General features: G+C 39.2%; 1 protein-coding gene across 1 annotated transcript; it reads right to left on the bottom strand.

Annotated features, from left to right (window-relative positions):
• Positions 1 to 100: 100 nt before the first annotated feature.
• Positions 101 to 19,267, bottom strand: LOC109198273 (uncharacterized). The gene is made up of 11 exons (XM_025904610.1): positions 19,219 to 19,267; positions 19,042 to 19,077; positions 18,624 to 18,956; positions 15,083 to 15,358; positions 14,682 to 14,975; positions 14,072 to 14,137; positions 11,436 to 11,554; positions 10,882 to 10,995; positions 1,724 to 1,813; positions 1,353 to 1,470; positions 101 to 195 (listed from the first exon to the last, which is right to left on the bottom strand). Exons 1-11 carry the CDS (start codon positions 19,259 to 19,261, stop codon positions 101 to 103), a joined length of 1,584 nt encoding a protein of 527 aa, XP_025760395.1. The 5' UTR covers positions 19,262 to 19,267.
• Between the last annotated feature and the right edge of the window lie 4,667 nt (positions 19,268 to 23,934).

Genomic DNA, 23,934 nt, shown 5'->3' with positions numbered 1-23,934 from the left:
TACAAGGTTATAGTTTCATAGTCAGTGTTCTGTTTTTATGAGCACTTTTTACCTTCTTGAGCCAAATGTGAGCATCATAAGTTTCAGACCCGAGAAATCTTTAATCCAGCTGCCTCTGAAGTGGGTGGCAGTGAAACACCAGCCTGGTCAGTTCATTCAAATCATCTTCATCCACCACCTCTGTGATGTTACCTGCTGACCAAAGTAAAACCAAATGTAAACATGAGAAGTAAAGCCTCAAAGGCTGCAGCAAAGTTTTCATCCACAAATCTATGAAAACATGATGGACCCCACACTCTTTCAGCCTTTGTAGGCTAGAGAAACATGATGAGTTTACAAATGCTGTTTAATCGAAGTATATTCTCTGACTATTGGTGAAACCTGAAGATATTATTCATCAGCACAACATGTGAATATTTAGAACAAGTAAGTATGCAGAGCAATTCTGGCTAATCACTACAGCACACATGTAACAACTCATTATTGAAGTACTTCAAAATTCTGCTTTTTCTACACGAGATAAGATAAACGAGGTAAGCAGGTAAAGTTACATTCATGTGCTGTTCCACAAGATGCGCTCCTCTCTATAAATTCCTTCATACACACCCTCAATGCTCTGCATATACTTGAGCTTAGCTTTCAGTCAAGGTCAACACATCTGTATCTGGATGTAAACAAAGTATTCTGGTGCTGCAGTCACCTTGGAAGTGAATGAGACTACCATTAATGCTATGCCAGCCCAAACAGGAAGGGAGCCAAAAACGCTTTTCATAGAAGGAAAGAGTTAATATTAAAATCTGATGGTATTTTAAGCTGTGCTGTAGTCCAACTTTCACAGAACTCATTAAACTCAACTGCCTAAACTCATATTACCCTGAGAGAGTGGGACAGGAAGAGTTTGACAGATAAAATATAAATAAAGATACATAAACAAGAAGATTAAAAATATGAGAAGCAGCAGTGAGTGGGTTTGGCTGAAAAGAAACAAGTAAACAGAGGACTGTCAGACACTGAGGAAGGTGGTTCTGGGATCCAGAGATCACTGCTGAAACAGCTTGACCCACTGTGGGTTAAATCAGGAATAACGTGGAAGGAGCCCTTTGACAAACCCTGGTCATAGTCTGTAAAGCTTCTTCACTCTTTAAAACTATCTTAAGTACATCTACCATCACTTCTGAACACCAGAAGGAAAAAAAAACATGTATTCAGTATTTTCATGGTATCCTTACAGGTGCACACTCCTCCCTTAGAGGGACTTAGCAGGAGCAGTGAGTCCTGCTTATGAAAAACATGTGAACTTGAACTGGACATTAGATGAAGTGATTGTGTGTACATGTGTAAATGTGATCCACCTGGTGTGTGTTGCTGCACCCAGTTGTTGACATCAATCCTGACCTCTTCAGACCTGGTCTTGAAGTCCACAGACTCCAGCTCTGTGCTGTAATGTTTCTTGCTTTGTATTAAGAATTCCTGAAACCACAGACGACACATTTATAAATTCACTCCAGCAAAGTCTCTGACATCACTGATTCTGATTTACTTCAGGCTGGCATGATAAGAAAAACTGTTATAGCTACACGAACACACATGCTTCATATCAATCATTAACGCAGTTTTAGATTCTGATCAGTCAGAATCACAGCATTTCTCTCTCTGCCTCTCATTGACTCCAAAACACATGAGCTCATGAAGAATCACACTCTACATAAGAGAAGAAACAGACCTGAGTAAAGGGGCAGGACTTCTCTCTGTACAGTCTGTTAGCAACACTGAAGGTAAATGGAGCCTCTGGCAATGATTGGTCACATGAACCCTGCATGTCTCAAAAAAGGGTCACAAAAAATAGTCCCTGTGAGTGCCAACAATTCCAGAAAGTTATCAAATAGTGATAAAAAAATCTATAAAGAACATGAAAAACTAGAGTAAAACACTTTCTTAAAGTACACATGCTTAATGCTGCAGAAAATCAATAATCTTGTGATTAATCGCACAGAGCAGAAATCCAGCTGATTATTTTATTATCTTATCACTGAATGTTCTCTCAGTGCTGCTGTATTTCTAAGGTGATGGCAGCAACTTTCAACTGGCTCAATTTAAACATTGAAGGTTACTGTCCCATGAAGTGCAACTTTAAATAAGTAGGTTAGCACATGGTGGGAGAAACGTGGCCAGATTCGAGTCTGACCTGTGGTCATTTCTCTTCCCCTTCCCCTCACTCTCACTCTCTCTCTCTCTCTCTCTCTCTCTCTCTCTCGCTCTCTCTCTCTTGCTCTCTGGCTTCACTATCCAATAAAAGGCACAAATAACAAAAGACAGAGCTTACTGTGTCACAGCCTAAAGGAGACTGTCAATGGAAAATTGTACTTAGTAGTCAGTATAAGCTTTTAATGATATAAGTTTGCATATGATAGAATACTGTATGTTGACCTTTTGATGACTTAGACTGTTGTCCACTACAAGACTGTTTTATAAATTCTTTCTCACAGCGATAATAGCTGAACAAGCAGGAAGAGGAGAGCTGGATACTTTTATCTGCGCTCTCTAACAAGAAGAAGGGCTGCGTCCTTCTGAATCTCACAACACACACACATACACCTCAACCACTCTTATCTTCACTCCCTACGCACTAACATTCCTCTGCCTATGAATAGACGTATTCACTGTTGTCACCAGTGACTATAAATGCACGAATAAAGAAGTACACTGTGTGACTCTCTTCTGAGACGTTCACCCATGTACATGTGATTGATTATATTGTCTCACTGTGTCTCTGTTTTACTTTGGCAGCCTTCTATTTGGGAGATTTCCCCTGACATTTCTTGGTCCTTCGAGCCGGATGAGACAGCCTATTTAAAGCAGCTCTCACAGAGAGCACCTCATCAGGTCCCGTCGGTGCGAGAAGCCCACGTTGAAGCCTGCCGGCAGCTCACGCACTAGGTGTGTGATAAAACCCAAGAGCGTGAATTCGGGTCTTGGTCAACGTTTTACAAGCGGTCCGCACCATCGGGGGCTGATCAGGTGCATCTGAAGAAACCAGCGCCAAGGTAAGACAGACTACTTTGAGATAATAAAGGTTTGCGCAAAAACGAAACTTAAAAGAAAATAGACTCGTCCAAGAGAGACTGGAAGCATTAAGCTCGTCTTGAGGACTGGTAGTCAGCTCGCCCGCAGAGGGTTGGAAGCACTAAAATAAAGATTGAGCTCGTCATAAGTGATTGGTAGCTCCCCGAAAGGGTAAAATAGGCCTAGCTCGCCCACAGTGGCTGGAAGCACTACGCTCGCTTTAAGGAAGCTGGTAGCGTGAACGCGCGTTGAAACTGTCTGTCTTTTATTGTCTATTTTTGTGGTGGAATAAGTTGATTTTTACAGCACAATAAGGAGGCTGAACTATTCCACTGATTTGTTTACTGTTGGTCGCTGAAGTACTGGTGAACTGAGAGGAAGGTCGTGTTTTATCACATAAAGTCGACACCGCTTTTGAGAATAGCTCAAAAGTAGAAGGGCGTGTCAGCCACTCTCTCTGTTCTCGTGCCAGTGAAAGCGCCGCAGGTGTGTGTGTGTATTACTAAGCGCTAAAAGAAGCATAAACTAATAATGGGTAATAAAACAACAAACTCACTGCTGACGAGCAGTGGTTAGAAAAGAAATGTCCAGGCGCCGGACAATTAGTGCATGTAGATGGAGAAATCCTAAGAAAACAAAATGCCCGACATGGGAGGAAAGTGTAGCCCCTCCGCTTTAACAAAACTAAAAGAAACCTTACAGGCAGAAATAAATACTGAAAAAGATCCAAAAAAGAAAATAAAACGGCTCTCAAGAGCTACAATATTTTTAAGGCAATAAAAGAAGGAGAAATGTAGATTTTAAGGAAGAAAGAAGGGACAGGAATGATAGAGATAACCGTTGTTATAACTGCGGAAAAGAAGGCATTTTGCAAGAGATTGCAGGAATAGAAGTGAAGACCAGAGTAAGTGACTAGAACGGGAAGGGGAGGGAGAAACTGAAATCTTCAATATAGAACAGTTACTCCTAGGATCTGAGCATAAGCCCACAGTAACCATCCATGTCAACGGTCAACCAATGACCATGCTTTGTGATACTGGAGCATGCAAAACAGTATTAAACCAAAAGCCAAAAGCTTAAAGTACTACCTTGATAGTTAAATCTGCATCAGGGCACACCAGTGTGAAATCATTAACAGAAGGTTTAACAATGAAACATAGTTAGGATGAAGACCATGCCCAGAATGAATAGAATGAAAGAAAATACATAACTCACACAAACACATATTAAATGAAATAGAGAGATGTATAAGGTATATTAAGGTTTGTCATTGTTCAGCCAAGGAAAGTGTGTGAAAAGGAAATGTCTCCAGCTTGGGAGGGGTGAAACTGCAGATCACCCCCATCCCTCGATGGATGCAAAATAAATATAAATAAATATTGTAATATACTATTGCTGTTATATAAAAGATAATAACATTAATAATAACATAATATTAATATGAAGAGGCACCTCAGTCAGTTATGATGCGAGGTGGAAGATTGTTAAAAGTAGTCTGATTCAAGCTTAAGGTTTGCTCAAACTCAGTACAATGATATAGGAGATGAAGAAAATAAGGAAATAACTACACTAATCAGGTGCATAGAGACACTTGACCTGCTTGTAAACCTGTCATCTTAGATGAGACTTTGTTAAGATGAAGAGCAAACCTATACTAACAACTAATGAGCCAAACCCTGTATACAACACCTAAAGCTACAAGATTGAGAAGCTGAATTAAATATGTGGACACTACCAAGCTAATGAGGAGCGGTGACGCGCATGGAGATGCTGGTTTTGCTCACTACAATTGTATAAATAGAGTTTGAATTCATTACTGTGGATGTACAGTGAGTGACCTCTATATATCTTGAAAAGCATGTCTGAAATACTCGTATGAAGCATATTTGAGTGATTTTAACTGTGTGAATGCTGTGAGTAGTAGGTTTTGAGTGATTGGGTGTGATTTGTACAAAAATAATAAAACATAATAATAATAACACTACAAAGGTTCATAGTAGAGTGTGTGAACAAGTGGAAGTTGAGAGAAAAGGCAGTGTGTGTGATGATTCCTGATGTCTGAAAAAGCTCAATTTAAAAGTGTGTGTGAAATAAAGGTGTATCGTTTTTAGATCAAGGATTTAGATTGTTTTTAGTAGAATTAAAGAGGGTTTTTAGACTATAAATACAATGAAAGACAGAGTCTGCAGAAACAGGAAATGTGTGCCTGTCGGTGACAGGAAACCGTGTGTGTGTGAGGAGATAGGTTGAATTTAGAACTCAGTGATAAGATGCATGAATTAAACCGTATTGTAATAAATACTTGCAATGAAGAAAGCAGCTTACACTCAATTAATATGAACGCAAAACCTTGATGCCATAGGCAATTGTTTTTTGTTTTGTTTGTTTGTTTTGTTGGGTTGAAAAATGAATAAATTTGTGATCATACTTGTGGATCACAGTGACACATAATGATTAGGCATATGATTTACTAATGCAGATGTAATAACTTATTCTAAAATTCAAGGAGAACAAACAAGAACAACACCTTCAGTTGTGTCTTGTTGTTGTTCTCTGTGTAGTGTGCTGAGTTTTGTTTTTTGTTCCTTTTTTGAAATGTTGCTTGAGTGATGAGCACTGTAACTTCTGAAGTAGCTCTCACCATGCGTCCTTGATGATAAGTCCAGAGCCAGCTGAGAGCTGGGTTGTCTGTTTGTTTTATGTGACAAGGATGAAAAATTAAAACTTAGTTTCTTGTTTTGAAAAAAAAAGAAGAAAAAAAAAAAAAAGAGAGAGGTTTTGTGTTTCTCAGCCAAGAACAACTACAATTTCATTTTCTGTTTTGAGACAGGATAATAATAATAATAATAATGATAATAATAATAATGATAATAAAACAAAGAGTGATGTTTTGTTTAAGTGGTGAAGACAGCTAATACTGCAAATACCATTTAGTGCATGATCTGCGAGCAATATATGAAATCATCTTATTTATCTTTAAATAAACTCCAATTATGGAGACTGGAAGTCACATGCTTAGGGCACACCCTCAGGTGAAGGCAGAAAGCTACTAAACAAAGAAAAGAAGCTATACAAAATGCGCCACAGCCACAAAACTAAGTATTCACATTCTTTCTGACTCTTTGTGAGCCTGAGTTATGACCTTGGCTCCCTGTTTTTCTGCTTCCACCAAGGGTGGGGTGACGCTCCCGTGGCATGTGCTCTGTTCTCTTTACTATCACAAAGAAGAAAAAAAGAGAGAGAGGCCCTGCTCTCTGAATACAATATTCTCTTCATAACTCGGCAGTATGAAATGTCATGAAACAGTGTAACTCACTCACAGTAAATCAGCAGTGAATCAGCAGTATAGGATAATACAAACCTATCTAATAAATCTAATGATTTTCAAATTCTTTTAACTAAGAAGTGTGATGCAAACTAAAACTACATACTGATTACACAAGAAGTATGATGTGGCCTACAGCAGTATCATGATTCACTCATTTTGATTACAGGTATAATGTAATATATGACAGCATAATAATCTCACAACTGCTACAAGCACATTTGCCTTTCTTAACACACGCGAGTGAAAGGCAACTGTTAAGAAAATGCCCTTTTGGGTGAGACAGGCCCAGAGGCCCTGCATGCAAGCGTACTAACACACATACATGCAATGAAGAGCAGCTTACACTAGAGCACACACTATATGTGCGCCTCTATATCTCACATTGGTGCTAAAACAGGAAAAAACTTAATAGTTTTGTTATCAACTGCTGAATTTACCCACTACTGACATTTAACTCTCCAGCTTGCAGGACAATAGGTGAAACGTTTGTGAAAACAGAGAAGGAAAAATAAAGACACAGCTGAGAGTCTGGTATGACCAAGCAGTAATCAGACAATAAATTTAGTTGGTAATACAATAAATTGTGAGATGCTTTCTGCTTGATTGATGCAACACAAGTAATTTACTGTATGGAGGAAATTCTCTTTTGTGATAATCTTTGAACGTGCATTTCTGTTGACCTGTCAACTTAGCGCATTATAAGCTGATATGCAAATTAGTTGATTGATATTAGATTTGAAAAAATAACTGTATTATAAAATAAGTGAATAAGATGTAACAACGGTTGAAATTAGTTTTTTGTTTCTAGTGTGTGGAGAAGGTTTTATCATGGCACACATCTGTTTACATGGGAGGAAACTCCTCATGTGATGCGACATTTAGCAGTTTGCAAGTGTGCAGCACATCAGAAGAATGACTATGAAATTACAAAGGGAAACAATTTTACTGACAAAGGATGAACAAAAAGCAGCTCCCACAGCTGAGCAAAAGAAATGGCTGAAATGCGGAGCGCAACTAAGAGATGACTTGATGATTTGTGAAGGAAAACCAATACTTCCAAAATCTCTACACAAAACAGCAGCCTTAGTGACACATGGAGTTACTCTCCATGCGTCAACAGGAGGGATAGGAGATATAATCTCCAAAACACTTTTACACTCTAAATTTCGAAACTTCAGCAAAATGCTTATGTAACCATTTTATTCCAACATATGGCATCCCCACTCTGATAAGATCAGATAATGGGACACACTTTGTCAATGAGGTAATCAGCAAAGTCTCTGAAGCACTAGGATTCAGCATCAAAAATCACTGTGCTTATCACCCGCAAAGTGCAGGATTAGCGGAAAGAACTAACGGCACAATAAAACAGAGACTTTGAAAATGTATGGAAGAAACAGGAAGGCCGTGGCCAGAGTGCATAGGCCTAGTAAAAATGTGGATGAGATTAACACAAGGTTCACAAAAACTTACGCCTTTTGAAATCATTTATGGCAGACCATTTCCACTGCCAATCACAAGTGAACCTTTAGATAAATCAATCAGAGAGACCACACTAGCAGAATGGATGTCGAAGCTACTAGAAAACAAAGATATTGTTTTGAACAATAAACTGCCTTCTGAATCTTCTCCAGTATCTTGCAGGTTGAAGCCAGGTGATTGGGTCCTGATTCGAGTTCTCCAGAGAAAGAATTGGAGCTCGCCCCGCTGGGAAGGCCCATACCAAGTGCTTATCACCACACCAACCGCCTGTAAGATAGCAGAGAGACCATCTTGGATTCACCAAAGTCACTGCAAGAAAGTGAGTGACAGCCCAGACTCATAGACTCCAGCACCCCTACCTTCTGGTGATCTACCTGGTGAAGAGAGGGCTGATTGGGTATATCCCGCCCTCTACTTCTCGCCAGTAGTCTACTCACCCGAGGATCTAGGTGTGTTTGGCTGTCATGAAGACACTCGCCGTCCTAGCAGTTGTCCTCCTGCTCCTAGCAGGACTCCTCGCACTTTTCGAGGACAATAAAGAATAAAACACAAGCCAAACGTGCCGCCAGCTTTTCGGGTGTTGGCTATCAGCATAATAAAATCATCATCAACGAGACAAGCTCATCTACCATCTACTCGCTTAACTTCCTTAGTATCTTTCAGGGACCACCCCAACACGAGATAATCACCATTGAAGACGCTGGACTTGACAATGGAACGTGTGATCAACTTTTCTGGATCAACTTCAACGTGACGAACCGGAACACATCCATTCACTTCCCAGTGTTCTTGGACCAAACCCCAGGGAAGAACCACTCCATGTGCTACCGACAAGACAACGGTAACAGACCGCTGGGAAACACAACTAATTGTAATCGGACCGCTGGAAACGGAGAAGGTGCCCCTGTGAACACAGCCAACCCCTCTAATGGCACCTACTGGGTGCAAGGAATGGCCTGGCTGTGTGGACAACGTGCCTATTTCATACTGCCCCCAGGATGGACTGGCATCTGCGCCCCAATCTTCATCTCTGACCACACCTTCAGAATAACTACGGGAAACGCCACGAGGACTCGACGACGAAGAGATGTCTCTGCAGTGCAGCCACAGGACCCCAGGGCACGCTTCAGGCCGTGGTTTACCCAAAACACCAGAACAGGAAAGTGATAAACACGCCAACATACACAAACATACACATCTACACACACTGACTCAAAATGAAGAGAAACACACACCTGAACAGACGTGCACTTGTTGATTGAGTGAGAAATGACACATACACACATCAGACAATGTACACTCATCAAACATGACTGATGCCCTGAACGCCTTGAGACGGATCCAGCAGGCCCAAAATCAGGATTATGTAAATAATACAAGTGACTGCTAAAAAGACTACTACTCCCTTTTCACTGTGCAATACTTTTTGTTAAAAACCAACGGTGCAGTAGACTTCAATACTTGAAATACTTGAAATACTTGCAATTCCTTTGTATTCTTATTCTTATTTATTCTATTTATCCCTTTTTGTATTTTCACTTTTATTTTGTGTTTTTGTAACATGTATCCTGCCATGTCTAAAACTCATGATTAACTGTATAATTGTTTCCACTGTTGCTGCATACATAGCCGTGACAAATGATGATGATGATGACCCCGACCTGTTGGAGCATGAAGACTTTGTGTGATTAATGATGGTGTAGAAACTGTACAACAAGATGTTACATACTGATATCTCACTTGAAAGTTATACTGACAACAGGAGGGAATGTCAATGGAAAATTGTACTTAGTAGTCAGTATAAGCTTTTAATGATATAAGTTTGCATATGATAGAATACTGTATGTTGACCTTTTGATGACTTAGACTGTTGTCCACTACAAGACTGTTTTATAAATTCTTTCTCACAGCGATAATAGCTGAACAAGCAGGAAGAGGAGAGCTGGATACTTTTATCTGCGCTCTCTAACAAGAAGAAGGGCTGCGTCCTTCTGAATCTCACAACACACACACATACACCTCAACCACTCTTATCTTCACTCCCTACGCACTAACATTCCTCTGCCTATGAATAGACGTATTCACTGTTGTCACCAGTGACTATAAATGCACGAATAAAGAAGTACACTGTGTGACTCTCTTCTGAGACGTTCACCCATGTACATGTGATTGATTATATTGTCTCACTGTGTCTCTGTTTTACTTTGGCAGCCTTCTATTTGGGAGATTTCCCCCGACAGAGACACACTTTAAAATCACTTTAGTTTCTTGACAAATAAAAGTGAATTAATTTTATTGATTGACAATGTTTTCTTGGTGTGTGTTTCACTCTCCTAACCTCTGTGTACTAACAGTATGTAACTGTAACTTTCTTTTAAAACTTTCTGAGTCTGTGAAAATAAAAAACAACTAACTGTAAGCTGCATTTAAGCTCACTTTGTGTCTTCATTCATATCAGGCTGGTCCCTACATGACTGTGGTAACTGAGCTTCCTACAAATGAACAGACAAAGACTGTATCCACAAAGTGGAGCTGTTATTATTTTGTGTATTTCTCAAAGTTAGTAGGAAGACTGTTTGTGCAGCATTGATCCCGTTGGAAAGATTTGAACTTTCTTTCAATAAATCTCAGAAAACTGGTTTGGTTTCAGTCTCAGTTTATTTTTCCACATTACTCTGGAGTTACTTTGCTCATTTATGTTGTCATGTTGACTTGAGTTTAGTTTATTTGACCTCTTTTAAGGGTCCAATATCATCACTTTTGTATGACTTACTGTGCCCTCATGTCTAACCAGCTCAGTCGCTCACATTAGGTTTCAGACTATAATAATATCACACTGATACACTGGAGACAAGTCAGGGTCATTTATACAGTTATAATGGTCACAGTGGTTTCCAGCAGCTGCTTAAATTAACACCAGAGCATCCTGCATGTGTTAAATGAGTACCACTACAATAACTATTCTGCACTATAATTTTAGTGTTTGTGTGTGAGCGTGTGTACTGTACCTCTGACATCTGTGTGGCTGTGTTGCCTCTGGCCCCCAGCATCACCATAGCCAGGGCTGAAGAGATGCTGAACGGGGAGAAAAAGATGTTTCCCGTCTTGTTGTTGTTGCTCAGCTGTTTGAGCAAAGCCAGAGAGAAGGAAGTGTTGTCCTTGGGCAGAGATGTTGCTGATGCCATTGTTTCTGGTACAAAGAAGGGGGGCAGAGAGTTCTTCAATGTGCCAAGCAAGATTAATTAAATCTAACTGAGGTTCACTTTACCAAAAAATTACAAAACAAAAACCACGGCAGCTGTTATTCAGGGTTTTTGTTTAAAATGATATCCTTCATGGTGTGTATGCAGATTTAGTCACAAAGCTCCCAGAGAAGTCAGTGAGTTATAAACAGCTGAAAGGGTTAGCATTACTCTTTGAGTGCACATGGAGGAAAAAAAAAATCTACAATAGGATTACAGTTATACACACAAGATACACTGTGTGGGGTAATTTATGAGTAGTAACCACGTAGACGTGATTTATAAAAAAAAAAAAAACTGTATAAAGTTACATGACTTACTGACATCCACTTTTCTTTCGTCGTCAGACGGTCAGGATTCTTTCTGGCTTCCGCTTGAAGCGTTTTTTGTTTGTTTGGGTTTCGCGTTGACCATAACCTCCCCCGGCACTGATTACGTTCTGGATAAGAGAAGTAACGGGAATGAACTCGTCACCTACTAACCAATCAGTTAACTGGAAAACAGCGTCACCATGCCCTCGGATCTCTCTGTCTGAGGAGTAGGAGGATCTAAAGTTTTCCGGTAGCGTCTAAACTCTTCACATTTCCCAAATGGTTAGTAGGAAATCTAAATTTCTTTCTTTTTTCTACATTGTGTAAATCTTCAGTGTTTATAGTTTTTCGTAATAATTTGCACGCATGGCATAATTTCTTAAACTTGATAACTGAACATTTTTGCACAGGTCTTTTATCCCTCTGAATAAGCACGAGGATAACGCATTAACACTAGGTTTACTATCCTGCGCAAATTTGCGTAACTTCCCTAAACCCAATACCCCCTAGAATTACTGGCTTTTTTATTTTCTGGTGCAAGTCCCGAGGTGTTAAGCACCCCTGCTGAGATTTTCACAGGTCGTCAGCTTGTTTCTCCTACAGCTTTTGTTGTGCAAACCACCCATTGTCCTTGAGGCCTGGCACATTTGCATTTGCTCATTCAGAGTTGCTCAGATCCAAGGCAGGCCAAACCTCTGTGTTACAACTTTCAGAAATGCCTGATAGAAATGCTTCAACTTACTCATGAGATTTTGACCACATTTTTTGCGGAAGTCACAACTATACTGAATGCACGACCGTTGTTGCCAGCTGCAAGAAATGCTTGGTAGGGAACAGCTGTTCCCTACCAAGGTTCGTTTCAAAGTTTGAAAGACTTTGAAATAAAACAGACTTGTGTACCCATATATTGTGAATGTCTGTCTTTTGTATGTAGGTTGTAACACAGAGGTTTGGCCTGCCTTGGATCTGAGTAAACAAATGCCAATGTTGCGCACACACACACACACACACACACACACACACACACACACAGCAAATCTGCATTTATTTGTCCCACAAGTGGAAAATCTGCATTGTCATTGCAAAAAAGTGGACAGAGCAAGGTATAGAAAGTGCACTATACAAACATTTTATATATATATACATACATACATATTATATACATATTATACACATATTATACACACAGACACATCTATATCATATATACACACACACACATATATATATATATATGTATGTATATATATATATATATGTGTGTGTGTGTATATATGATATAGATGTGTCTGTGTGTATAACTAGACTTTATGCATATTATATAAGGTGTGGCTATATAAATATATAAATATATGTACAACTCTGTGTATATGTGTTTATGGACAGGCATGCAGGCAGGTAAGGAAGGAAAGCAGCCTTGCAGGGAAGGAAAAACTTGAATCTCTCATGGTTAGTTGTTGGGGGAGGGTGTGTTTGCACAACAAAAGCAGGAGAACAATGGAGCTGACGACCTGTGAAAATCTCAGCGGGGTGCCAAGAGGTGTTAAGGTCGGGGGGAATTTACGCAAATCTGCGCAGGCCAGTAAATCTAGTAGTAGGGACTTGCACCAGGGAAAAAAGGCTCAGTAATTCTAGTGTTAAAGAGGCATTTTTACTGTGCGCACAATACTGTTGTCATAAGCTACGTGTCACGCTAGCGAAGCAAGCCGTGTGGAGGTGAGATAAGGACCCAAAACGCAGGCACTGGCTGAGATGTGAGATGCTTTATTGAAGCAGAGTGACATACAACCAAAAGCGAGGGTGGCGAGAAACAGAACTAGGAACAACTCCTGACTGGGAAAACTAAACCCTGAATCCGCAGGAAGACATGGAGGAAGTGACGCAGGGAGGTAACACAGACGGATCAATAACGCACACAAGAGGACACATGCTATAAATACACACAGAAGGAAACGAGGAAACAGCACACAGGAGGGAGATACAGCTGAACCTAATGAATCCGAGGAGACAAGGAGGACACAAGCTGAATACACTGACATCAGGAACGGACCTTCAAAGTAAAACAGGAAATACACAGACTGGACAGAGAACAGAGGGAGCACAGAACTAAAACCCTAAACACTAAAAAAGTCTAAACCCAAATATATACACAGAATAAACTGGAACATAAGATCATAATAATAAACACAAAACGCTGGGTCAAATGACCCAGGACTTAATTTAGAGTAAAATCAGATGCAACCTTTAATTGATGTGATTCTGTGAGAAAATTCAACACATCACACTGGACAGGAAAAGATGTTATTCCCTGTTGCTGGCATTTCAGGAAGGACACTTGTACATATTTGAATTGTACCTGAAACACTGTTTTACATTTCTACACACAACAAAATAAATAAGCTGCTTCAAACATCTCCAAAGTGAAATTTCAATGATTTTAGAAACATCCATCCATCCATTCGCTTCCGCTTATCCTTTTCAAGGGGGTGCTGGAGCCTATCCCAGCTGTCATAGGGCAAGAGGCGGGGTACACCCTGGACAGGTTGCCAGTCTGTCGCAGGGCTAACACACAGAGACACACAACCATTCGCACTCACATTCACTCCTGAATGAGGACAAAACTGTAACCCTGGTGATCTCTGCACCTTCAGGACCCCAGCCCAGACCTGCACTAGGAGAGGTCAGGGAGATGCTGGGTGTCTGCAGTCTCACTGGGGAATAAAAGGTACCAGGATTAAGAAGGAAGCAGAATCAAACACAACACTTAGTTTCTTGTTTACACACCCGGTAGCTATGGACCAGCATTAACATATTATTGTTATGCTTCTTGTGATTTGATGAAACAAAGAGTGAACAATTCACTCTTATAGATCTTTGCAAACTCTAAATTTGATTCCTTGGTTGCTAAACACTCAGTCTCCAATAACTAACCTCTAATACTGTCTGATTGCTCCTTGCTACAGTGGGCTTTGAGAGCATTTTTGATAACGGCCAAAAATAAAGAAAGCAGTGAAAATATCAGATAAATAAAGTGACTCAAAACTACAGAGAATAACAGATCCTGTCTTTAATACATTGTTTGTCTATACAACAATTAAATATGTTTAAAGCTATGATTGAAAAACTCTTTTAATAACTTTGTTACAGTTTATAAAAACCAAAGGATCGATAATAAAAACGCAGTAATCACTTATTCATGTCACTATTATTATTCTCGCTTTGTTCCAAGAGTTAGTCCATACTTGTTTTTCTTACCAGCAACAGAGAGTCTGACCGAATCACTTAATGGGGAGCTGAATTCACGACTTGAGCCTCTTTTATTATACTGACACTGGTACAATCCCTCGTTATCAAAGTCCACATTAGGAATACTGAAGGTAGCAGAGTTTGTGTTGGAGGTTTGGCTCCTCGTGAATGAACCCTGAATTTGACTCAGAGTGAACGATCCACCTAAAACCTGAGTTGAGACTGAACATGTGATTTCAACAGTCTGACCCCAGGTCACCTCACCAACAGGGCAAATGGAAATACGAGGTTTTGGAAAACTCACTGAAAAAATATCAACATATGAAAGCATTATCTCACCAGGTTACTGATTCTATTATTGAAAGAAGAGAATGAAACAAAGAACTTGGCAAAGTGGATTTTTTTCTTACCAGTAACAGAGAGTCTGACAGAGGAAGAGCTGAACCTTTGACTTGTTTTCATGTACTGACACTGGTACAGTCCATCATGATCAAAGTTCACATTGTGAAGATTGAATGTAACAGAGCTCGTAGAGGATGTTTGACTCTGACTGAATGAGCCTGAAGTCTTCTGGAGGATAAAAGTTCCACCTGAGAACTTTTCTGAGACTGAGCAAGTGATGCTGACGTCCTGACCCCAGGTGACCTCATTACTGTACAAGGAGATGGTGGGCTCTGGGTTGCTTACTGAAAAAAAACAAATGCCATGGTGTTACATGAGCCAAGGCACAGGCAAGTTCAGATCAGATCATATTAGTGCCCGTCGTATTGGCTGATGGCTTAGCTGATATCATTGCATGTATGGAAATGAAAAACCTCAGTAACTTGAGGGGCTTAGGTAGAGTTGGATGTCTCGAGACCGGTCTTGGTCTCGAGACCACTTTTACGTGGTCTTGGTCTCGTCTTGGTCTCGACTGACTTTGGTCTCGCTGTCTCGGTCTTGCGTTCTCAAATCGACATAGTGTTCGGGAGATTTGGAGTCAGCCATCAGCGGAGCGGGGGGGAGGGGTGGCTTACTGGGCTTAAGCCCAGCTCATTTTTCAGAAGCATGGGGTCTTTTGGAGTGTAATTTGTTAGTTAGATGCCTGACTGACAACTGTATAAAATAAAAACAACACACGAAGCACAGAGCTCACCGTCGTAAATTCCCACTAATTTTGGTATGATCCGAGCTCAGGCACTAGGCGACTGCCTGCGAGTTTGCTGCAGACAGAGGAGAGCTTAAGTTTGACCAGGTACCAAAGCAAATCATTCGTACTGTACAAATAATGTAAATATGACGTGTATCACAAAAGATTGATATCAAACTGATCACTTGGTTGCGTTACTTGCTCTTCGAGTGAATCAACAAATGGATAAATAAAAAGCCGAACAACAATGCCGTCTTTTTTTTTTTTTTAGAGAGAGTCTTAGCCTACATTTCATATTTTCAGTTGTTACCCTCCACGGCTAAACAAACTCTCTAAATCGGTTTCAGTTATGTACTGATGTACACAACAATGGACATAAGGGGCTTCTTTCAAAGAAAAAACTCAGGTAGATGTTATTTTATATATTATGCTTTGTATGTTGTTCAGTATATTTCTATGCAAAACAAGAGGAATTTCAATACACAGCAGTATATTCACAGTTGAAACCAGATATTTACATACACTTTAGGGAGAAAACATAAAAACTTTTTTTTTTTACTGTTAAACATCAATTTAGAGTAAACTTGTTTTGTTTTAGATAAATAAATGTTGAAATATCTTCTGAATTAGTTAAATGTCAGAATAAAGAGAGAGAGAGCTGTCTATTTGTGATCACTTTCATCAAATTTAGGAGTACATATACACTAAGTTTATTGTTAATTAATAAAACTCCAGAAGATTCCACTCTGAGCTTAAGAAGCTTCTGATTGGTTAGTAGAGTCCATGTGAGTAAATTGGTGGCACACCTGTGGATGCATATAAGGCAAAACACAGAGCCTGTTTCTTTGACAAAATCAAGAGATATCAACCAAAACACCAGGAAAAGAATTGTGGAGCTCCATAAGTGTGGCTCAATTTTAAATACAATTTGGTGCCATTTGCAATTAAGAAATACAAACAATTTCTCTCTTTACTCTTAAATTTAACAAATATGTTTTTTATATTTATCAGTCTAAAAAAATAAACATTTAGTCTGATTTGATGTTACAATTAAAAAAGTGTTTGTGTTTTTATCTGAAGAGTGTGTAAATATCTGGTTTCAACTGCATATTTGATGATGTTGGTGTTTGGCTTGATTGTCAGCACAAAGAGGGAGAGAGAGGAACAGAGAGGGAGATGGAACAAGAGCAGGTGAGACACACATGTTAGTCAAATGGTTGTTTGCCAAAACTCATCAGAACATGTATCTAGTACCTAGTGTAACTTTTTAGATACCATTTTTCACTTTTCAACTTCTATATTTGTTAAGTTATGCAGGCTTGTTTGCACAACAAGGCTAAATAATTATATAAACATTTCTGAATCTGAATCTAAATTTGGTAGAATTAAAAAATAAGTGTAGTGCAGGTCTATGATGATTTTTAGTGCTACTATCATCTAGTTCTGATTCTGGTTCTGTCTTGGTTGAGTCCTAAGTAGTCCTGATTTTGAACTGTTGTAGTCCTGTTTTAATTCTGGATCAGTTCTGGGTCTGGTTGAATTGGGGTTTAGTCCTCGTGTCTTGATACAGCCCCGACTTTGTTCTGCCTTGCTGCTTAATTAAAAACTAGTTTAAGGTGATATATATTTTTTTCCTATATGAAGTCATTCTTTTTTTAACAAAACTCAAAACTGAGCCTAATAATCTTTCAGTCATTTGTACCCTCACTTAATTTCCTTTCGCTGCTCAGCTCTCACACAGTGGCTGAGCTATGCTCCAATCCCTCCATATTGTGGCCAATCACATGCAAGGATATAGGATAATATCATTATGTGAAAAACACTGAGGGTGAGAGACGGGACAGTCAAGTGGAGCGTGCGTCTGTCCTCTCAGTAAGTGAGTGAGACAGTAGACAGCAGTGAGGAGGGCTGTGCGAAAGCAAAAACACATAAATATGCCTGACACCCGTAAACGAAGCAGCATCTGGCTGCAGTTTAAAGACTTTTTTTGTCTCGGTCTTGGTCTTGTCTTGGTCTTGATACCCTCTGGTCTTGTCTTGGTCTTGATACCCTCTGGTCTTGTCTTGGTCTCGGATTAGGCGGTCTTGACTACAAGTCTAGGCTTAGGTGGAAACTTTTTTTTAACCCTGCAGCTTTTTGAACACAATAGTTTTAAGTTATTGCTGCTAAAGAGAAATGTTTAAATTAAAGAGTTCACTTTTTTGGACAAGCACTGAAAATGCTGCGCTGCACATATTGTAATGCTGTCTAAAAAGAAAAATGACTTTTTCTAAACATTGCATGAATTAGAAAATACTTTCAACAGTCACATTTTTAGGATCTTTACGGTGACACGCTTTTTCAAGATGAAAAGTCTGTAAATTAGGCTTTAAGTGACGTCTGAGCTCAAAGTTCTTCACAAGCCTTCAAAATAAAGGTCAGAATATCAGAAAGTTTGGTGTGTCTAATTGCTGCTGAAGTGGAAAATTCTGTTTGTCTAATTAAATAAAATCACCGTTAAAGATATGTATTTACATTTTTTAATTGGAAAATATTATTAAAACATTTTTTCAGTAAGAAACAGGTTAACATGGAATCTTTAAACTATGCAAATCAGTTATCTCATTAAATATGCATTAAGCTGCAGACATGTTCAACAGACAAAGTGAGTGTAATGAAACAAACACCTAAATTTGTTTGTTTAATTCATTTGAACATATTTTCAGGGAAAGTAAAATATGATGGAATGAGAACTAACTAGAATCTAAGTATTGACAAGTACATGAAAAAAACAGCTATTGTAAAGTGATAAGACCATAAACATTATAGAAAAGTTTTCTTACCTGAACAGACGACGCCAGCATCCCGACCATGGTGACAGGAATAACTAATATAGCTGCTGTACCTACAATTGTCTAGAGAAGTTTCACTTCCTGAACAGTCCACATTACTGTGCAAGAAAGTTCCTGTACCTTGACCAAAGTAAGCAGACCCAAGAGCCTCCAGAGCTATCCCACAGCTCTGCTCTCTACAGACCACCTCAGCATCTTGTAAGTCCCAGTCGTAATCACACACTGTTCCCCAGGAATAGTAAGGGTAAGAGTAAGAGTTACAGTTATAGATTTCAACTCTTCCAGAGCACTGAGTGGACCCAGATCCAGCTAATCTGATCAGACCTATCAGGAAAAAGACAATATGAACTATGTTGCAAAAATGTCTTTAAAATTAAAATGTAAGTATGACAGGTTAGAACAGACTGACCTGCAGAAGGTGAAGATGAGACCACGAGATAAGCAGCTATGGGAAAATAAAAAATTGAATATTATCAGGACATAAAGTTATTCAGTCTAAAAATACTGTAAGAAAAGTTGTTATAAAGTTTTTAGAGGGTCTCTGTAATAAAGAAAAGTATTAAACATTATCGAAAATCTGTTTTACCGAAGATCAAGAAGTGAAGCGCTCTCTTCTCTCTGCCGTCCATGACTGAGAAAAAGGCTGCTGCTTGATGTCTTATCTCTATACAAGAAGATCATGTGCTCTTGGAGGGTTTCTAAAAAAAATGATATTGTATTAGATAAGACAGGGCACAGTCATGCACAGATCAGGTCATTTTAGTGCCTGCCATGTTGGCTCATGGCTTAGCTGATACTACTTTATGTATGTAAATGACAAATCTCATTTAAGGAGTGTTATTTGAAAACCACTCTGCAGCTGACTACCACTTTTTTCTTTTATTGCTGTACGTGATTTAGTGTCTGCTGGCAGTTATGCCCATATTCTAATGAGATAAAACCAGCTTGATTTGTATTTACATTTTTTATTGGAAAACACTTTAAAAATGTTTACATAAGAAAGTTAACAGGTTAAAATTATATATTTAAAAGATCCAAATGAGGTGTTATCTATTTAAATATACACTACACTGCAGAGATGTTCAAAAGGCAAATTGTAGTCAAGCAAGACATTTGAACATCTGTTCATAACTAGGAAAGTAAAATATGATGGAATGAAAAGAAACCAGAATTTAAGTATTGATGAGTACATGAAGAAAACAGTTATTATACTGTTCACACTATTCACACCCTGTTCCCCAGGACGAGTAAGAGTTATACTTATATATTTCAACTCTTCCAGAGCACAGAGTGGACCCAGATCCAACTAATCTGATCAGACCTATGAGGAAAAAGACAATATGAACTATATTGCAAAAATATACTTAAAATAAAAGTGTAAATATGACAGCCCCCAAAGGGGATCTAGTGCATTACTTGCGAGAAGAGCTTGCAAATGAGCAGCACAAAGACTGAAACTGATGAGGAATGTAGGACATTTGAAAAGAGTTGTGTCATAAAAGACTTCTTCACCATTTTACATTGATGACATTTTCTGAATGTTTTCCACAATTTGTAGACAGTTTTTTGCAGAATAGTGAACTTCTATCCATCTTTACTCCTGAGAAACTCTGCCTCTCCCCTCTGGCATGTTTAACACTAATTTTTTGGGGCATGCACTCTACTGCAACAGTTGGGAAATCGTTTGTCATATTTATTTAATTTTATGATTGTGAGTATTTTAATACAACTACTTGTATTTGTCCAACAATTCCTCAGAGTGGCACATTTAGGGCCCAGAGCCAAAAAGTGACACATAGTGGTAACCCCCCCTCCCCTCCCCAGAAACTATGAGCAAGCACTTTGGCATGATCATAGGAATGCTGTAGAAGAGAACCAGTATAAATAACAAGTATGATTCAATGCAGAGAGGTCTGTTAACACATAAGCTGTGTCCCAAAACGTCGGCTGCATCCTTCGGAGACCCGGCCTTCGCGGTCTACGTGGGCCGGGTCCTTCGAAGACCGAGAAGGCCGGAAGTGCGAGGCTGTGAAATGGGACGGTCTAGCCTTCAGATTTGCGTCACCGCTGTGTCTGTGGAGTTTAATAAACTCGGCCGTCTGCTCCTTGCTGAGTGAGAAATATGACTGAAGAAGAAATCCAGCTGCAGCCTACACCCTATTGCAGCATAACTATGGGAGGATTCAGGTTTACCTGATCAAGCACTAATATATGTTTTATCAAAAAGGAACATTTTAAGCCTAACGTAAAAGCTGCTCTTTCTGACATATCACGCAGGGATAAGAGCAGAAAAAGTAAAACGGATCCTTTAGAGCAGTCTGAAATCTGAGCTTTGGCTCACAGGGATTACTTGTACATTTGCTGCGTAAAACCTGTACAAAGGAAGCAAGGAAGAGACAAGGAGAGAGGAGTCAAAGCAACAAGGATATAACATGACACATTATTGATTCAGAGCTGGTATAAAGCCATGTCAATATCAGACATGACACAGCTCCATCATGATCTCAGATATTTGTGTTCATGACTTCTATATATTGAGGCCTAATTACTGTATACTGATATTCATAACCTGCCACAATGAGATAAGAATGGACAGATACCATCTCCTGGTCACCATCTAGTGCAGAACTGGGCATTGTATGTGCTGATTGTCCCGAACCGGCCAGTGTGAAGTCAATGAGAAATTAAGATCAAACGTAAATTATACATCATGCAGTTTGTCTCATTTCAGCTACTAAACACTGTTGATAAATTTCTGATCAGAAGATGGGACATTTGAAGAGTATGGTATAAACATCTGAACAGATAACATTTAAAGATGAGAAAGTTTTGAAAATAGAAAAATACAAAATATGAGATACAAAACACAGAAAAAACTGATAGTAGAGAGCTGTATATTAATATGGATACAGCGCTGTTGTGCAGTGATTTTGAAAGGTTCTCCAACTAAACACTAAAGACTTCTGGTACTGAGCTGCTCTAAAGGACACAGAGCTCACACAGGGCAGCAGAACCGACCAGCAAACAGGATGTTCATGGGGTTATGTCTGATGAAGAAGGGAAGGGGTGGTCTGCGATGAAAGATTTAAATTGCCCCGCATTATCTTGCCTGAACAGTACTCAAACCAACACATATCCACAAAGTAGCCTCAGTTGCCTTCTCGTGGACCTTCACAAAGCCTTGTGGATGACTTTTGAAAGTACCAGATCTTTGTGCCCAGACATGCCTGTGACAGAGAAGTGAAAGGAGAACATTTTAAATGAACATAATGCTGCATTTCATTGTTATCTGAGAGGATTTTTCAAATTAAATCTGATAAGGCTAGGTGGTGATATAGATCACCTGGCTGAGCTGACAACCAAAATACCAATGTGCTGCAGAGCCGGGGTTGACGTTCCAGACCATTTCCTGCATGCCATTCAACTCATCCTCTGCCTTTCTCCTATCTGACTATTCTGTCAAAGTGTAATATCTGCAAAATAACCATGAAAAAAAAAAAACCTTCATAATGTCACTTTAACAGCCTGTCATTAGTGATTAGTATCAGAGAGTACAGCTGGTTTAGGCAGGATGAACCAGAACACCTCCCTGACTGTCTGTCAGTATTACAGTATTAAAGTATCAGGACTGTCATGTAAAAGTCCACCAGTCCATTCAAAACCCAGCATCAAAGCTTAGATCCTGCTTTAAAATCTCACAGTAGTATGATCAGCAAACAAGACAAACAATCTGCTGAAATAAGCAGCTCCATGGTCTTTTGGAGAACTCTGTCACTGCTGGAGCATTGTTGCTCTACACTCTGTTCATAAACACCAACAAACTGCAACGTATGTCTCACCAGAGAAGTCACACTTTGTGTGATCAAAGGCGTCCACCATGCTCATGCTGCTCAGGACTGTGTTCAGGTCATACGTCTCCTCCAGTGTAAACGAGGCAGCCTCACATCAATGTAACATGTTTGCATCTTGCCTGGATGAGTCCAAGCTACAAATTTCTCGGAGGTCAGCTCCTTCTCCAGCTGGGATGGAACAATATCAGTCATTGTGGTGAACTTATCAAGTAATCGTTGCCATTGTCAGTAGTCATAATCAGATGTAATAGTTGTTTAATTGAACTGTTTTACATTTTATTTGATACACAACATTTACCAGTACTGGTAAATTGTTGTGTTCTAAATTTATGAAGCCATCTGCATACATTTACACATAACACCTTACCCTGGGGCACCTCCAGGGTAAGGTGTTCCACCAGGCATACACTGTGACCTGCTGAAGGAATAAATCTATCGCCAGACTGGGAACACCTGATATTTTCTCAGATAAGCTGTAGGAGAGGGAGGTTTCATTGTGCCATGCATTCATAATGCATGGCACAATGTGCCACACTTTTCAGCCGCAGTTTATTCATTTTCAGTTGTTACTTTTTCATATTTTGACAATGCGTGAACATCTTTTGTAAACATGTTTTCATATCATATTTTAATATATTTCAAGTTTTTCTTCTTTTTTTGTTTGGTAGTTTAACGTGTGTAAATGTGCAATGTGAGGTGCTGCACAGTTAAGCAGCATGATTCATTCAAGAATGTCATTAAAAGTTTCAAATTACTTTGTTTACACAGTTTTTGATGTCAAGCAGTTTTCAAATGTGACTTAATATCTGGGTGTTTGTCAGTTTTAGACTAATCAGTCAGTCTAATTTTTTTCTTTGTTAGTGACTAGAAATGAGTCACCAAACATCCCGAGTGTGTAGTGTTCTACCTTCTCCAGTCTGTTGTATCATCCTCGATCTCTGCAGGTAAAAAGATGAGCATGCTCACTTCCTCCCCATGTAAGGCATCTCTAGAATCTGTCCAGCAGAAGGTTCAAACATTCTGCACATAAATCTACTGATACACATACATTACAATCACTCAGTCCAGCAATGAAATCTGATTATGCAGTATTATATCAATATGATAAATATAATGGTTACCTTGCAGTTTGCTTCTTCGAAGGTACACGCAAAGTTCCTTCCTGTTTCATCATCTTCACAGCTTTGAGTCATTCTGAAGACAAACAAGAAATTACATTTACATTAAATATCATTTTTAATATATACATTGAATATTTCTGATGCAAAAGTGGATAAATGACTCTGAAAATGAAAGAGATAAAAATTTGCCTTGAAGCTGTGTGTCATGACTACTCATTTCCAGTCTCATAAGTCACATTGCTTTATTAAAGTAGTTTGTAAATAAGCTTTGATGTCGTACAGAGATAAATCTTAATTGTCTCACACTGGGTTTAATCAGGGCTTGACTGG

The sequence above is a fragment of the Oreochromis niloticus genome, unplaced genomic scaffold (assembly GCF_001858045.2).
Source record: "Oreochromis niloticus isolate F11D_XX unplaced genomic scaffold, O_niloticus_UMD_NMBU tig00002673_pilon, whole genome shotgun sequence".
NCBI lineage: Eukaryota > Metazoa > Chordata > Actinopteri > Cichliformes > Cichlidae > Oreochromis > Oreochromis niloticus.
The sequence above is the reverse complement of the archived record's forward strand: the minus strand, read 5'-3'. Positions and strand labels throughout refer to the sequence as shown.